The 18509-nt window shown below is 34.5% G+C and overlaps 1 protein-coding gene across 1 annotated transcript; it reads right to left on the bottom strand.

Moving 5' to 3' along the window:
* Nucleotides 1–15: 15 nt before the first annotated feature.
* Nucleotides 16–18254, bottom strand: LOC145665825 (uncharacterized). The gene is made up of 3 exons (XM_081732942.1): nucleotides 16283–18254; nucleotides 6300–6771; nucleotides 16–510 (listed from the first exon to the last, which is right to left on the bottom strand). Exons 1-3 carry the CDS (start codon nucleotides 17280–17282, stop codon nucleotides 438–440), a joined length of 1545 nt encoding a protein of 514 aa, XP_081589068.1. The 5' UTR covers nucleotides 17283–18254; the 3' UTR covers nucleotides 16–437.
* Nucleotides 18255–18509: the final 255 nt, after the last annotated feature.

The following is an 18509-nucleotide window of genomic DNA, read 5'->3' as shown; positions in this document are numbered from 1 at the left end:
ATTGTAGTTCCTGGATTTTATTGCCAATAGAGACTGTTAATACATAAAATATTCATTACTGCACGAAGTGTAAGAAACTTAGTAAGTTCAATAATAATAGGTCACGAAAAGAGAAATTTCTGGTAGGAACTAATATATACGAACAAAAAACTAAAGAACTGGAACAAAAGTCCCTCATTACAAACTACAATCAGAAGATCTCATAGTGCAAATTTATTTCACGTTAAATAGTAATTGTAAATGATTAGAAAAAAAAAAGTATCGTCTAAAACGCAACAAATAATAAATCTTAACAGTTTCTGATGTATATATATTACATACAATACAGCACTTTTTTTCGTTGGTTTGTTTGTTAGTATTTAATCTTACAACTCAAAAGAAACTTTTATTACTGAATCTTAACAACAATGTTGCCAGTTACAGTATAAATGTCTTCCTTATCCATCAGACTTTGCCTTGGTTGCCGCTTTCACAATTTTCACAATAGGTGCCACTTTCTGCAATCTTTTACTGAAATAAACAAAATAAAACAAAAAAACGCATTAAGAACGAATTAAAATATTCTAAATTTTACTGTACATTAATTTTTAATTTACAATTTGATTGATTTACGTTTACATTTTAGCGCTTTATATTATCGTCAATTATAGAAATAACACAGTCGCAAATAAATACGGTAGGTGACCAGATTATAATAAGCTTTCGAAGAGTTTTGGTTGAATACTAACCTGAATACTTCATTCTTTCTCATTCCAAGTTCTTTTCGTACACGTGTTCTCATGTTGAACTGCATTCAATTTAGATGTTCAGTTCAGTTTAGATTTAGATTCGATTTAGATGATCACTAATTAGTCAATAGAAATAACATACAAAATCAACTGATTCGGGATAGCATAGGATCATATTCGAACAGCTCGCATAGTGTGTCCCTGTGATGGATAGGAGACCTTCTTTAAAAAAAAAAAAAAAAGCTTCGGTAAAGATAAATTTGTTCTCCTTTCGCCTTCAAACTTCTGGTGAAGAAAGGTTTTATGTTACAATAACATACAGTATCTTTTCACAAAAAGTTTGGAGGCGAGAGTAAAATAAGTTTCTTACTAAGTTTTGTTGCAATTCTGAGTCAAATGTAAAATTGGAACTGTTCCCTTCTTGCACCAAGGTCTTCAATTTTTCTTTCTAATTTTATTTTACCTTAAGTCGTTTATACTGTACCAATACTTAGGAATGTTATACATAGAAATTTTAATGTAAAATATTACTTGAAAAATGTTGTACAAATAACAGATACGTTATGCCCTGAAAATTCTGAAAAAGTGACCGTTGATTAATGAAAGATTATGGAAGAATTAGTGGGATGAGAATGTGGAAGGGAACGAGATAACCTAGAGAAATCCCACAGACTAAATCTCTCTACCAAAGAACCACATGTTCCTCTTCCGATTAGAAGTCAGGGATTCGTCTCTTAAGGCAGATATATGCCCTCTCATAGCCCAATAGCTAACATACATCATGTAGGTTTTGTTTCCCGGTGAGAGTTTTGCCTCGGGTACAAAACCAAATAGTGATCCCGATTCCATTTTTAACTGTACGTCCGTGTCTTATAGAGCCTCACTGTTGAAACGGAACGTTAAACTCAAATTAAATCATAGTTTTTTTTATTTGATCTAGCAGTTAACAGACGTACATTTGGTGTTCCTAGTATTGCGTTCAATTCCCGATGGAACGGTGGCGGATCTAGAAATTTAAAAAAAAACTGGGGAAGGGGGGCAGCCAGAACCCAGATTCATCATATCATGAATTTACTCACTTCGTTAGCAGGAACTAGGAATAAAAAATGAATCATTCCTTTCACCACTTACGAATAGTATTATTATTCAGCAAAATTTTGAGAGGAATACCAAGAAATTGTAACAATTTGACTTTTCCCATCTATCAAGGCGTTAAAAATAATTGTTGATACATCAATACCTAAGTATTTGGACTATTTTATTACTGTGAACATTTCAATAGTCTATGAGTATACTGAAACTGTAATACTTACAGTAATATCTTTAACACTTAAATTTTTCCATAGATTAATTAACCGTATCAATTAACAATATTGATTTCGTCTCTTTTAATAACCTACGATAAAATATATTTAAAGCCTTGCAACACTTGCGTACTCCAAGTTAAAAAAAAACAGAAGAATAAAGAAGGATCAAATTATTGTAAGCATTGTATATAATTATTATGTCTTATAGCTTTTGTAAAGTTTTATATTATCTCTAATGTTTATCCTACTGTCTACATACTCATAATTACTTTTTTTAACATTAAAAATATTGTACATCATATTATGTTTTTTTGCTGCCCTCTCTGTTTAACCTATTAACATAAATTCAATAAATTTTCTGTTTTGTCCACCTATCGTAATAGCCAGAGGTCAGTTTCAGTTTTTTTTTTTTTTTTTTTTTTTAATCAGTGTTAAGTCAAACTGTAGGTTTCATATATAAAGGAAAGGAAGCCGAAGGGATGTTTGTTTGTTTATGTTTACGCACGTACGAGCGTAGGGCATTCGTTCTTTGTTTTCCTGTCTGTCTTCATGATATATGGTTGCTTTTACTTATATTATTTATTTATTTTTTTTTTGTTAAGTTTATATGTAACTTTGAAACATCATCGTCAAGTGGTTGTTGACGCTTAGTGGCTAGCAAACGCTACCGGTATGTATGTCTACGATACAAATAGACATTTAAACTCTTAGACATTTAAAAAAATCCATGATATCATTCTCACTTTCGGCGCAGAGTTTGAACTTATATATTTTTACACCCTTATGCAATTCCAAGGTTATGAAGGACGGGACCTACTGTTAGTGTAGATCCGAACCCAACCGGGGCTTAAATCTGGAGCAACTGCCGGATACACAGAGCATTACGCAAGATCGATCCTCTGATCATAAATGGCGTTCGCTACCACATTACCTCGTTTCCACGAGAACTGGATTGCAAGAACCATAGCCAACGGTTCCGGCTAAACGAAGATCTAGATTCAGTTACCGGTGCATTAGGTTTTCTTTTTTTGTTTCTAAGTTGTGGACCCGTATACCGTAGTCACTAATACTCTAATCTTTGGTGCGAACGGACTCGGGTACTATTCCCGGTGGAGGTCATTCAGTCTAAAATGTGTAGAAGATTTTTTTTTCAGGCCAGCCGTTCTGACTGAAGTTTTTCTGGGTTTCTCTCATTCACAGTTAGCAAATGCTGGAATGGTACCAACATAGAGGTCCCAGGCCGCTTCCTTCCTTCCCTTTCCTCGGGTAGTGTGATCGCCAAGGGATGTCATCTCTCATATCTGACTGGCTAACATGGCTATAGGCGCCGAAAGCCCAAACATCTAATTCCTAATTGCCGAAAGCCCAAACATCTAATTCCTAATTGCCGAAAGCGCAAACATCTAATTCCTAATTGCCGAAAGCCCGAACATCTAATTTCTAATTGCCGAAAGCCCAAACATCTAATTCATAATTGCCGAAAGCTCAAACATCTAATTCCTAATTGCCGAAAGACCAAACATCTAATTCATAATTGCCGAAAGCGCAAACATCTAATTCCTAATTGTAGAAAGCACAAACATCTAATCCACGTTCAATTGTAAGTCCACGTCTCACACAACTTATATCAACTCCAAACAAACTGATCGATACCAATAGAAGTACGGGGGGGGGGGGTGAGACTTGATGGTAGAGTGTTCATCTCAGTTGCAAAGAGTCCCCGGTTTGATTCCAGGCGACGTGAGTTGTTGGTGGGCATCATCATGTCTGTGAGGTTTCTCAGATTTTCTTGCACATCCTCATCCCACCAATTCTTTCATGATCATTTGCTTTCCATAATCACCGGTCTCCCTTAGCTTATATTTTATTTCAATACATATTCTATGCCATCTATGCTTATGTAAGTCTACATTAGACCACGGTGTCTCACGTAAGTATTTTGTTATTTTATTTATTGAACTTTATTACCAATCCTTTTCAGCAGTGAGGCTATACGACTCTAGGTACACTTTAAATTTTAATTCAAACAAACGTAATGAATTCAAAATCCAATGCTCCCCCACCAGGAATCTTTACAGTAGTTGTCGTAGGTTCTATAACGTAAAAGGTAATCAGTTTGTATATTTATATAGCTAAGACTACTGATTTACCAAAATCCATTTTCATTGCATCATGACATTACCTTTTATTGTAACACGAAACAAGTTAAACATTTATACTCTTTAAAAATTATACATGTAGTTTTCACGAGGTGGATCCTCTGTTATGTATATTATTTATAGTATTTTGTTGCTATGACAACTAACTCACATCGTCGAATCACTATTATAACAAAATATCATCGCATAACAACAGAAAAGAAATTACTTCTATTTCTCTTTGCATATTCTTCTTCTTCCGTTGTTGAACAGGTTGTGCAAAATTTAAAAGTACATTTTGTCCATAAATACAAATAAAGATGTTAAAAATACAAGTATCGTTGTAGTTCTTTCCATTAATTCTACTTTATCATTTTCATTTAGTTAGGAAATTACTTGTCTAAAAGCCTACAATTTATGTATGAAGAAGATCATAAACTGAAATCTCCCATTACCAACTATAAGCAATAGACAAGTTTGATATCCGTCCAAAGTGTAACATTTATTAGAACTGAAAACGATGGGTTTTTTTTTTTCGTTTACCCTAACTCTTCTGGAGCTAGAATCTCAAAATAGCTTCTTCTGTGGGTTATGTTGAACAGAAACAGAAAATATTGGTAATTTGAATAGCATTATAAGCTAAGCAATGCAGAAGAAACAAGTAGCTATGTCACGTGTACACCACGACAAGGAGTTTGGTTTCTATGGTGAGATATTAATATTGAAACCGAAAGCCCAAACATCTAATTCCTAATTGCTGAAAGCCCAAACATCTAATTCATAATTGCTGAAAGCCCAAACATCTAATTCCTAATTGCCGAAAGCCCAAGCATCTAATTCCTAATTGCCGAAAGCCCAAAAATCTAATTCCTAACTGCCGAAAACCCAAACATCTAATTACTAATTGCCGAAAACCCAAACATCTAATTTCTAATTGCCGAAATCGTGAAAATGGAATATATTCTTGAGATGCTTAATTGATGGTAAAAAAAAAAAAAAAACATCTCGCAACGTTTTGTACCGTTTTTATCCTATGGCGATCACTGCTAAAACCGAAAATGGTTGACTGTTGGTAGCTTCCGTTTTTAATAGGGAGATTAGAGTGAAGTTGGAATATGTTCTTGGACCCCTAATTCATTGCAGAAGACCCCTTCTTGCTATCTGTCACCATTATACTCAATAACGACCAACGTTAAAAAGAAAGTGGTTGACTTCTAGCACTTCCGGTTGGAATTGAACGTTAAAGCAGAAGATTGTAACTTTTGTTACAATGCAAAGTCAATTAAGAAAAAAACGTTTCTCACTCTCTCTCTTATTGTTTTAGCTCTATGTAGATCAATATCGAAACTGAAAGTTGCAGTGGATTTCTACCACTTCCGGTTTCAGTAGAGAGTTTAGAGTGAAGCAGAAATGTATTCTTGGGGCGCTTAAAAGAGTGAAAGAAACCACTTCTCGCTATCTATAACCAGAACACTAAGACAAGGGACGGGGCTGAGATCATCTTGGAGGGAGGGGTAACGATTTCACCTTACATTCGTACATAGAAACAAATAACTGAAAGTTTTAGGTAGCCCTTTGCCAACCCTTTAGTTTCGGCCCTGCTGACAGTAAATGGTTAGTGTATGTGCTTACGGTGTCAATAACAAGAGTTCGATTCCCGATGAGAGCTCATGTGATTCGAATCTCACGTTAAGCCGTATGTCCACGTCTCATATAGTCTCCACAATGCTGAAAACGACATAAAACTAACCAACTTTAAAAAATGGAAAATTGATTATGGAAAATTGGTTGATTAGTTGGAAGGCCCACGTCTCATACAGCCTCGCTGCTGGGAGGGACGCTAAACTCGAATTCAATCCAATTCGAATTATTCGGTGTGACAACTTTTCCGTCGCCTCCATTTTTCTCTTCAAATGACATATACCACTTTAATAACCGTACTTACTAACAAAACTAAACCAGATCCACTGTCTTTTACTGCTCCTATATTCTAGCAACCCTGAAAGTAATACAGAAAACCACGATTTTCCCCTCCCAACACTTCCTTCCAATAACACATTATGGAAACACAACAGCAGCGACTCTTCAAAACAAATGCAACAACTCATCAAGCACGTAGTACTTACATTTTTTTCGGCCTTGGAATGTATAGTCCATCATTGGCAATAAAAATTCTCCGTTGAGGAGTCACCATAGCTTGAGGTATAGCATACATAGGAACCGTCATAGTATCGGCACCATAGCCTCCTCCAAGTCCTGAGTGGTGGTGTGTCATATGGTGCATCATCATGTCACCAAGAAGAGAACCGAGACCTGTACCATATCCAATTCCTCCAAGTCCTCCTGCACCAGAACCGTATCCTGTTGATTGAGCACCTGCTCCCCCGCCACCACCTTTCAACATATTCCCCATGGAACCGCTAAGCTTTTTCATCATAAAATTGGCTGCCATCATTCCCAGCGACATGGCCATAAACATCATCATCTTCTGGGCCATCATCACCGCCATTATCTTCATTTTGGCCATCAAAACTATTTTTAGCATCACCATCACCGAACCTGTGACCATGCCACTGTTGAATTCCGGATTCTTCTGAGCTGTGAAGAACAAACAATCATGTAACATGTATTATAAAGTCATGTTTATTAAAAATAAGATTTCGTTTTACATCGTAAAACTACAGTAGACTTCCAAACTATTGAGATTCAATTCTGAATCCTGAAATGATAACTCTATCATTTCCGGTTTCAACACAAAAGATAAGGTATGATATGGAACCTGTTCTTGGGTCGCTTATTTCATATCAGAAAGTTTGTTTCTATCTCCTATCCTTCTTGCTCTATAAGGAATCTATATTAAACTCAAATATAGTACTAGTTTCTATCTCTTCCGGTCTTAATAAAGAAATGTGGAGGAAATTAAACCCATCCACTACTAGGACTGTGCGATATCCGGAATTTTATATAAAATATCCATATTAACAAAATATCGAACCAATCGATATATCGATATATCGAAAAATATTGAAATAACAAATTATCGAAATGTCGATAAGGAAAATTTTTAGATATCGATGTTTCCACATTCGAAAATATTGATCAAATTAATCGACATATCCAAATACCACATAACCATATCCTTGAGACGCAGACTTCATATCAAATACAACACATACCGCTGTATATTACCGTTTTTCTTCTGATACTTTTTGACAGACAGACGGACGGACATAGTCGTTCAATACTATTTTCCACGTGTATGCATAATCAGTGGTGACATTCATCCGGTTCGATTCGCACTGGTTCGCTCGAATCGAACCAGTTGTAAGAATGCGCTCTCCATCTCTAGATCCAGCACTTGAATAATATTATGATGATTATATTATTATTATTATTATTATTATTATTATTATTATTATTATTATTATTATTATTATTATTAATCCTTTATATATTTTTTCTTTCCCAGCTTGTGACCCTTCGAGTCTAATCACCTGTAAATACGTGTTTCCAATAATAAAAAAAAATATCGGTTTTTCCTCATACTTGTACTGAGTTGGCAATCTTGAATTACTTCCCTGACTTTCGTAAAGCGAAATTTTATCACTAGATAATCCGCAAATGCTCATTATTGTGATGTTGCCTTCCTTGTTGAAAAGCGATGTGCATATTGTTTGACGGCAAAAATGGCAAGAAAAATATCTCTTGGATGATGTCAAAGGTCTTAATTTGAAAGAGGAATTTAAAGAAAATGACTGCGACTTTTTTGATTGAGAGATATTTCTCATGTTTGTAATGGTTTTGGTCAATTCTTTGCAAACGAAATGAAATCTTTCATTTTAACGTCCCATTATTATGCCCTTTAGGCTAAGGGAGACGGTGATTAAGGGCAAGTGAATGATGATGAAGGAATTGGTAAGATGAGAAAGTGGGAGGAAACGGGAGAAAACCCACGGACACGATGTTGTCCACCACAAACTCCACTTGTCGAACCAAGACACCACACACCAGGTCTACCACTGAGCACGGTGCCCCCTTGGTCAATTCTTGCATATTGTGCAACACATTACCAGCAACAAACTAAATCTTTCTGGATTCGTGAGAATTAATTGTGAGGCATCTGTATACAAAGGAAAGGACCACTGGGGGAGAATTCCAGGATCTGTAGTTATTGGACTGACTCCCTGGAAGATTTTTTGCACAAAACTCTATCACAAAAGTCTCACTTTGAAAAAACCTTACTTTAAATGTTTTATTCATTCAAGAGAAGACTTTATATCGTTAATAGATTTTACTTACTACATATATATATATATATATATATATATATATATATATATATATATCGCACTGGGTCCCACGGTTAAGGACATGTCCACTGAACGGTGGACATGTTGAACATGTCATGTGATTGTATTTGTCTCATGAGTCTTAGCTCTCTCATTTCCTGGTTATTAAAGAATACGTAATAGTAAAATGATACAAAGCTTGTTTTTCACTTTACCTTTATCCTTCATTTCGTAACTTTGCACAGCACTTTTCATAGCATTTCACACATAACCTATCATAAATCTATTCACAATTTAAATCGTTGGAGATTTTGGAAAAGTAACTTTACCATTGGATTTCTCTTAGAACGAGGACGTTGTTTAATATGTCACACGACCATGTTGTCATTTAAAATATACAAGTTGATTCCAAGATAGCGGACGAAAACCTTAACCACATCCGTCCTCCAACCAACATTGATCCCAATTGACTTCGGATCGACTACATTTACAGTTTCTCAAATATTTAGCCCAGTCCAGACTTTGTATTTCGGATATTTGGACATTTTCCAATATGGTGAACGAAGAAGTGGGATTTTAGTACGTCATTTCAATAATCTCTACCAACATCTATGTCAAATTTTAACTTGTTAATAATTACTTCCTAAGTTCAATAAAATTTTAAATCAGTTTGACGGTAGTTTTACGAATTTTAGAATTTAGAGCTAAATATTTCTAAAAGTATATATTTTATGAAAAGTTGTTTCTCTATAGAGATATTGTGTTATCTATGTTCTACAAAACGACAATAAATTTATCTCTTTATGTTCAACCATAGCAAAGATATTGCTTTTTTTTTATCTGGGTAGTGTTCATTTCACACTACCAGCGGTCATTTTCCAATATGGCGGGCGAAGGTAAGATGGGATTTAGTATGTTGTTTAGAACATCATTCCTAACTTCTCTGCCAATTTTCAGCTTGTTATTAATTTGTTGAAATTAGAATTTGAGCTTCCATTACTTCACTTTGTATGAAACTGACAACACTGTGTTGCTGTTCTGCCATATCGGTTATACGAAGTAATAATAATAATAATAATAATAATAATAATAATAATAATAATAATAATAATAATAATAATAATAATAATAATATAAACATACATTAATAATATGAATACTAAGTCAATTGAGGCGGTATATGGAAAAAGGGCATATACGCAAAAATACCATTTCGAGAAAATCGCTATCAAAGTTTTCATTGTTGAATACGTAAATGCATGGTGCTTATTTCACTGGGTACGTATGATAAAAATAAACTTTGGAATTTAATGTATGGAATTATAGACATTTATGCTTGCTGTGTTGAAAAAAATATTTCAGAATGATATAATCTAAAAAATACCTTATATGCCCTTTTTCCATAGATACAAATGTAATAACCAAATTACTTACATTATACAATGCTTATTACCAAATTTGCATACAATAAACATGGCATCAAATTGCAAATGCTTCCAGAAGGTGAAGTCTAACGATCAAATAATTTTTCCAGCCACTCTTTCTCTTCGTCCTTAAGAAATCTGTATAGAGCTCTTACATCTTTGATTTTTAGGCGGTTGAGCTCTGTATACGGCATGCTTTCAAGGTCAAGATGTATACGGCCTCGCGGTGCCCTCTGATTCCAAAAAATGAATGGCTTATACACAGGGAGGTAATTTTTGGAACAAAGCAGAGACACCTTTATCATGACATATTTCATAATCGTAAATGTGTGGCGGTTGGAGACAGGTTTGGATAGGAACAAATGGCTTAATCCGTTCTCCCATTCTTTCAATAGATCTCTATCCATTAGAACTTGAAACGAACTGGGGTTGCGTCTGCAGCAGACCATCGCAGTAAGATATGGTTTCGCTGTTCCTATGACTTCCTCTTTGCTGATGTGCTTCCTAATAAGTCCAAAATTTCGATCGCAGTGTGAAAATGAGTGTCCACGTACTGGAAATACTTGTATTATTTCAAGATCATTACCACGCTAAGAATTTGAGAATGGTGAGGTTCCGATTTTGACCTCCAGCTGCATCACAAAACAATACAATCGTCTTGACATTGGAATATTCTTGAAGTTTCTTCGTTAAACAGCCATACAAAAAAGAAGCCACTGAATTAGCATTCTCCTTACCATCAGTTTCCATGAAACAATAACAGTAAAATGTATCATCATTGAAAACATGCACATTGAAACAATAGAGCCACATTAGTCGTTTGTAAAACTGTGCGTTTACGTTTAGGCGTGGAACAGGAAAATTTTGAGCATAATCAAATTCCATCACTAAATAAGACATATCCTGTTTTGCCTTCTGCACATAATGATTCCTTATTTCTTTTCGTCTTGCTGCCTTGCGTTTATGAAGTGCATATGATAATGCACATTCAGCACCGGGATTGTCTTTCAACGTCAGTTCACATGCAGCACAGTAATCACAAGTGTCGGTTTTGGGTCTAACAAAGGCATATGAAAATTCAGTGGAAAAGTAGCGGAAATATGTTTTGTAGTTCATACGCAGATTAGTGCCAGATTTCTCTTTGTAATACTCGCGGAAAAGCTCATGAAGTTTCTTTATCGATAGATTAGGATTCTCAAAGTATTTTAGATTAGTCTTATGAGAGCAATAATGACTGCAGTCACTGAGTATAGTATTTAAATGTTCTACCATTAGCTCCAACACATTGTTTTGCAGTTTATGAGTCCTATTCGCGTGAGACCCCCTTACTTCCCTGAAGTCTGGATTTGCCAGTAGTTTACTTTGAATAACACGCAGTCCCTTCACGGACACTAGTAACAATTTTAGTATGAACTGCTGACATACCGGCATTTTTCTTCCGTTAACACACAACGAATACGACCAAGTGTGCAAACGTTCCTTCTTGGGATTCACAGCCCTCTTTCCAGACGACGTTTTGCTTCGTTCCATACAGTTTGCTAAAAATGAGTCCTGGCATGATTTCTCCTGTTGATTGTAAAATCCTGCAAATATTTCGTTTTGTGAGAAAACTGTTCCCAACATGATTTAAGACAACAGTTAGAACAGCACCTGAAATTTTTGGAGCTGATACGTTTCCCTCCAGCATTGACATACTCTTCGCCTCGAAGATGCTTACGCTTAATATCTTCTTTCTTCTTGTTTCTTCGCTGAATATATATTTTCTTACCCTTCTTTTTGCTTTCCGCAATACTAGAATCATTGCTGTTACTGGCGTTCATGTTTAGGTTTAAGATATATTCACCACGAAACACAATGGACTGCAGTACGAATCTATTACCGCCAAAATACTGCTCTGCACACGACACAAAAACAGGAGTACCAACCTCAATTTTTTAAATATCTTGATGAAAATTTCACCACATATTCTTGAAAGACTGGAGAATTCGATAAAATGATCTCCGGTGAAAGGGCATATAGCAATATATGCCCTTTTTCCATATACCGCCTCAATTTACTATACAAATCATAAAATCGTTTATTAAATGGTTTGAATAACACCAGAGTGTACAGGACAGTTTAGAAGTCTAAAATCTTTTAAATATCTTGTATTGGAATGCGTGCAATTTTATTAGTAAACAAACTTTTTTGTTTGGATTTTAACACATTTGAATCATGAAAGTGTTATCTGAGTCAATTTTTTTAAAAAAAGGGTTATAACACATCATAATTATCTTGCTATATCTGAGTTAACATGAACATACGAGCTTACTGGGTACGATCACTGACGTACGCAGAGGGTTGCTCCTAGGGCATTGACCTCCCCGGAATTCAGAGTTTTCTGTAAGTTACCCTTAGCATAATTTTAGGGGTAATTTTACAAATTTTAATATGATTTATTCTCATATTGAATTTAGATCCCCAGCCGAAATGCTTTGGACCCCCCTAAATAAATTCGTGCGTGCGTTCCTGAGTGTGATGTGCGTATACGTATATTCACAATAATGTTAGCTCGTATATGTAAGTCAGTAGAACAAAGAACACGGACATAATTTCTCAGAAGATACAATTTTCGTTATTAGCACGTTTTTATACAAGTGTGATTACTCGGTGTATTTCTTTGGCTAGCCAATGTAACTGTATTTGAGGTTTTGTTTTTCATGTTTCTGATGAATAAGGTATTTTATGTCTGGGTGTAGCCATAGGCAAAGTCCATACATGTATATATATAGTGTATATCTGCAAACCTATAAAGTTAATGTCTTCCTGGAATTCACTCCGATCGTGATGTCATGGAAAACCACATTTTGCCAGCTTTTGGCAATATCACATATATTTTGCTAGTTACATCATTTCTGAATTGAGCTCGTAAGTGTCTCTGCCATAAAAATAATTTCCAAATTAATTAGTAGCTCCTTCCTAACAACCATTTTTGTTGTTTGAGCCTTGAAGTTTACTGTCTCATTTCAGAGGATATATGAATCTTGAACTTACAATTTACCAAGGAAAATCAGATCAACCATAATGTGTTAATGGTACTTATATCGGGAATATAATCCTTGTACCTTATTCACTAAAAAAAGCTCACGCGCTAGCCACTAGATCAGCGAGAGAGAAATATTCCCTCCTGTTATGTAAATTATATGTAAATAAATATATAAGTAAATGGTTCACAGTACGTAGTTTTAAAAGAACTTTTGATATTACTGCTAAACTCAACTCTCTTATAGAAGTTGACAAGACATTCTCATTGTATTTGTATAACGCCTAGAGGAATAAGCAGAGGTCTGTGGTGAGGAACTGAAACTTGACCATGAATATATAATCTTGACTGGGTCATAGAAATCAGTTCAAAAAGTGAAGTGTTCTACGTATACAGACTGTAAGAATGAATTCTAAACAATAGTGATTTATAAGTAAACAAACGAACAAAACAAAACAAAAAAAAAAAAAACTCCCAAAGAATACAGGTTACGAACCTGTTGTGACAGCAGCCATTGTAGCTTTTAGAATACTGATTACTGATGCCTACAAGAAGAGACCAGACAACAAAAAGGGTTTTCTAATCTGGTCTCAAAAATATTTTCCTCTCGTCTCTTTCTGTAAATTTATGCAAAAAAAATATATACGTATCTTTTTCTCTTAATTTCATTTAGAAGTAGTCACTTATCTTTCCGCGTCACCTGCTGTCCACGAACAGGGGCGTCATTTGGGGAAGGCAGAGGAGAACAATTGCCCCTGAGTTTGAGAAATGCATGTTTCTTTAAATAAATTGTATGCTAAAATACTAATATAAAACTGAAACTCTTATGTCAGTGGGCAAACTTACTCCCTCCTCCCCCCTGCCGAAACCTGAAATGACTCTATTGTCCATGAAGGATGTGATGAAACAACATTAAGGACGTATTTATTGTCGGAGTATAATTTGTAATGCCTTTCGTATTTTTAATCATTGATAAGTCCTTTTCATTATGTTCATACAATTACTTCATCTATTTATAGTTTTTTTTCTATGAACTACATTTAACACTAAAACAGTATTAGAGACCTAAAGCTTGGGTGAACTAGTACACTGTTTAAAACACTTTCTTAAATCTGAGAAACCATTTCTTATCTGTGTACCGAGAATATCTTTTCTTAGAAACAAGAGTTTGGAACTCTCATTAAATGAGAAATGAAGAAAAGTAGTTGAGTTGTATAAAGCGAAACGAGAAATTATACAGTTACTTTCCTTATGAATGAGAATTGCCGAATCTCATTTCTAAGAAAATATTGTCTCGGTGCACAGATAAGAAACGGTTTCTCAAGTTCAAGAAATTATTTTTAACAGCGTATTGCCCACAAAAAATTCTCGTCTGGTGGTCGATTCTAATAATGATAGCCAAATAGCGACCCACGAGCTGTATATGGCCCGAATTCTGTTTCATCCGTTCCGCTAATATAAAAGTTTAAAAAATGTATGATTTGTTTCTTTTTAACTCCACGCGTAACGGGAAGTGCGTAGTTGTCAATAACAATATATTTAAATAGAGATTTGATTTTTAATATAAAATGTTGACAAATTTCATTGTTCATGGTAAAAGCAATGTTTGCTGTTCTATCTTATATTAAACATTTTTGTTTTAATATTTTCTTAATTTGCCATTGTTGTATGTTTATTTACATCAACCTATTTATTTTAAAATTTTATTGGCAATCAAGTATGTTTCTTACTTTTACCAGACCTCAGTGTGTCATAAATTTGCCATTTCTGTTTCGAAATAACGAAGTTATATATGTTCAAAGCACAGGATGCGGCAATGAATCGGGCGATTTTAAAAACGTTATTACGAGAAAATGATGAAATTTATTTGGTTGTAATAAGTTAGAATACAAACTAGACATGAAAGCATTTGTTTATTTGCGAATTTAAATCACCGAACAGAAAGCATATTGCACAAAATGAAAAGAAAATAATAACAGTATTGCACCACAAGAAAATTATCGTTTTTTTTTTTTTTTTTTTTTTAGATAGGGTTTTCTTGTATCTGTATATCAATTTCAGAACTGAAACGTCACATTCACGAAGAAGTTCTGAGAATTCCTTTAAATAATATGCTTCAAACAATAATGAGTGACCTTAGCAAGAAGGTTACTGGATGTACAGCGTAATGGCGGTCATCTGTAAAAATATCATTTTTGTGCAGTTAAGTTTTAGATGGAACTTTATTATTATTATTATTATTATTATTATTATTATTATTATTATTATTATTATTATTATTATTATTATTATTATTATTATTATTATCATTATTATTATTATTATTATTATTATTATTTTGTGCTGCACTGTTTCCTGTTTGGTGATTTAAACTCACAAATAACTAAATGCTTTCACGTTTAGTTTGTATTTCAACTTGTTACACCCAAATAAATGCCATCAGTTTCTTTTAATAACGTTTTTAAAATCACCCGATTTACTGTCTCATCCTACATTTTCAGTTAAAATATATGTGTTTGACCGACTGCTGGAGGGTATACTAGTATCCAATCTATAACCATTAATGCGATGTCACAGTGACATAATTACAGTTTCTACAATATAATTATTTTCGAATGTATGTACAGATTTTTTTCATGGAGCTTCGAAACTCCTCCATGGAGCATTTGTTAAATCACATATAAAACGAAGTTATTGGCACCACTTCGAAGCCGAAAACCAGTGGTGTAGTCCTGAAATTGAGCTCTTTTGGGGGCGAAATTGTGTGGTGGAAAACATGGGCGTCCGAAGAAAATTTTATAGAGGGAGGCATCTCCATGGTATAGATATACTACATTGACTTGACACCTAGTCTTCCGTTCCAAGCGCTGCTATCGGGTGAAGAAATTCCAATCCCTTTCTCTCTCTTAGCAACAGCTGAACCTTTATTGGCTCAACACGTGGGTATGAGCTTTAGTTCACATTTTTGCCACGGATCAAGACATTTTGACAGCACTATAGCTATATTACGTCTGGTATTTAATACACTTGGTTTGCTATATTACATATACATTTTCTGGAGTCGAGGAGGTTGGGGGAAGAACGGCCTAGACTGTGAAAGTTGATCTTGCAGAATGGTTTGTGCATCTTGGTCTAATCGTTAGCATGCACGAGGTTCCGCGATACCAGGTTCGATTCCCGATGGGAGAAACTTGAAATTTGAATTCTTTGCGGTGGTTCAGATTCCACCTTAAATTGTATGTCCACATCTCATATAGGCTTGGTGCTGAAAAGAAACGCTTAACTTCAATAACTGAAAAGAAACGCTTAACTTCAATAAATAATCAGACAAAATTAACTTCCAATAGATTGATTAAAATATTAAAGATACTCACCACTCATTATAGTTCTTCTGCTGGTCCTCCTTGTATTAGGACCTTCATCAATGTATTCATCGTCATATTCGCTATAATCTTCATAAGAATCGTAATTAACACCACTGTAGTACCTTGGTTCGACTTCTGTCTTTTCCTTCACCTGCAGATAATTCAGGAAAATATTTAAGACGAACCTCACTACGATATCTTTGATAGTTGTCATTCCCCAAGCCAAAGGATCAATAAAGTCATCATCATCATCCTCGTCATCATCATAATCGTCGTCTATTTTTTGCTTTAGTTTGTTTCTGTTCTCTAGTTCATCACTCTCTAAATCCTCCCGAAGTTCTGCCTCAATACTCTCTTGATTTTCGTGCACTGTTATATGAGCATCAGGATCAATCAATTCCTTCAGAGAACTTAGTAATGTTAATTTAAAACAACTGAAAGTATTCTTTAACATACAGTCAGCGTATAATTTCTTGTATAATTTTCTAAAAGATTTAATTTCCTGAACATGTAAACTTCGAGATACTTCTTGTACTTCTTCTAAAGCCTGTAGGTCTTCTTTCGATATATCGATACCTTTAAGCCCTTTAAGGTCATTTTTATGTTTTTGTATTTTGCGGTTTTTATGTGACCAATTACTACGATTTTTGTTTTCAAAGCTATTTACAAAATTATCATTATTAATATTCACTGTAATTGTCCTGTTATTGAATGTCATGTCTTGTTGAGATAGTTCGTGTTGAGCTTCTTTTTCGATATCCTTTTGGCCTTGAAGAAAACCAAAAGATAAGGAATTATCAGGATTTCCCATAATCCTCTTCTTCTCACTAGCCATTGTTTCGTTATCGCTACTAAAATCATCCTCTCCGGACACCAGCATTTGGTTCTGTACGCCATACAAGTACGACTTGGAGAGCACAAAGGGCACAACATTTGTAAGAATAATTACAGTTAGAGATACACACATGAAATAATTATAAATAACATTTGATGATATTTCTGGAAGCATATTAATTAAAAGTTCCAGTTCATTGTGTCGTGTGTTACACAAAAGTCTTGGGGATATATTATTAACTCATCGCAGACTATTAAGATCACTGACCACACCAAATTAGTTTCTCAAGAAAAAAAAATCGAATTCAAGAATCACTTGCGCAATGAAATTTAAAAAAAACGAACGTTAATGTTTCTGAGTTGTCCAAGTAACTTACTTACAATCAGTGTAATGCAGCAAAATTCATGTGTTCAATATAAATTCACTACAAGAACCCCGAAAATATCTCATCACTAGAAACACTTTGAAGTCTTTAAGAATTACATTTTCACCCAGTACACGTGGAAATTATATTCGATTCAGTCCTCAAGAATTCGTAATTACCATTCTTTTCTGGTTAAAATACTGCACTATGTTCAGAGTATTTAGTGAGAAATTGGTACTCTTTGACGAATGTTGATAACCATTCTGAAATTTTAAGAATTTAAATTAAAAGTCCAGTAAATGGGTAGAATTTTTAATACTTTTGGTAGCATTCTTTCAAGAAACAACTTGAAAACCATTTGAGTATTAATAATTTATTGATTATCAGTGCTTACTACCATCTGTGGGGTTAAGTGTAACCCACTAGTATCCAGTTATATGTGAATGAATAGTGAATCGATAAAGATGGCAAGTAGGAAATAAAGGTAAAAATAATGATTGCTTCTTTCTGTTAATCCTATATAAGGTTCTGGCTTTCGAGAGTGTCTGTCTATTCTCAGTGATTTAGAAAATCTTTAAAATATGTTCTGCATTAGTTGTGTTTAGATTTCCCTAATATAATACTTAAGGTCCTTCTGTTAATTGTTCTTGCTAATTTTTGCACTTAGTATTTTAGAGATATGATTGTATGGAGGTTGAAGATTGTCTAAATCCTCTATAGACACTGAAAACGAACACAAGAAACACTCATCAGCACTAAAACACAAACAAATGATATTCACAACGTTGAGAACAATACTGTTGGGAATTTCACGTAGGGGGAAGATTTTTATATATATAACGCGGAAGATGGTGACGTACTTCATAGAAAAAAGAACCCGTATTATGAACCTTGACACTTAACCATTTTCTTTCAGGCTTATAGTTCGTGTCTCGCCTTCAACTTTCTTCGCTTTAAATGTCGCTTGGATGGGACACACTCTGTTGCACCCATAAGCGTCACCTTGAGCTGCCACTGGAAAGAAATGACTGTTATAT

This window comes from Thermobia domestica, chromosome 12 (assembly GCF_964235325.1).
Source record: "Thermobia domestica chromosome 12, izTheDome1.hap1.1, whole genome shotgun sequence".
NCBI lineage: Eukaryota > Metazoa > Arthropoda > Insecta > Zygentoma > Lepismatidae > Thermobia > Thermobia domestica.
This window is presented reverse-complemented; position numbering and strand designations above follow the sequence as displayed.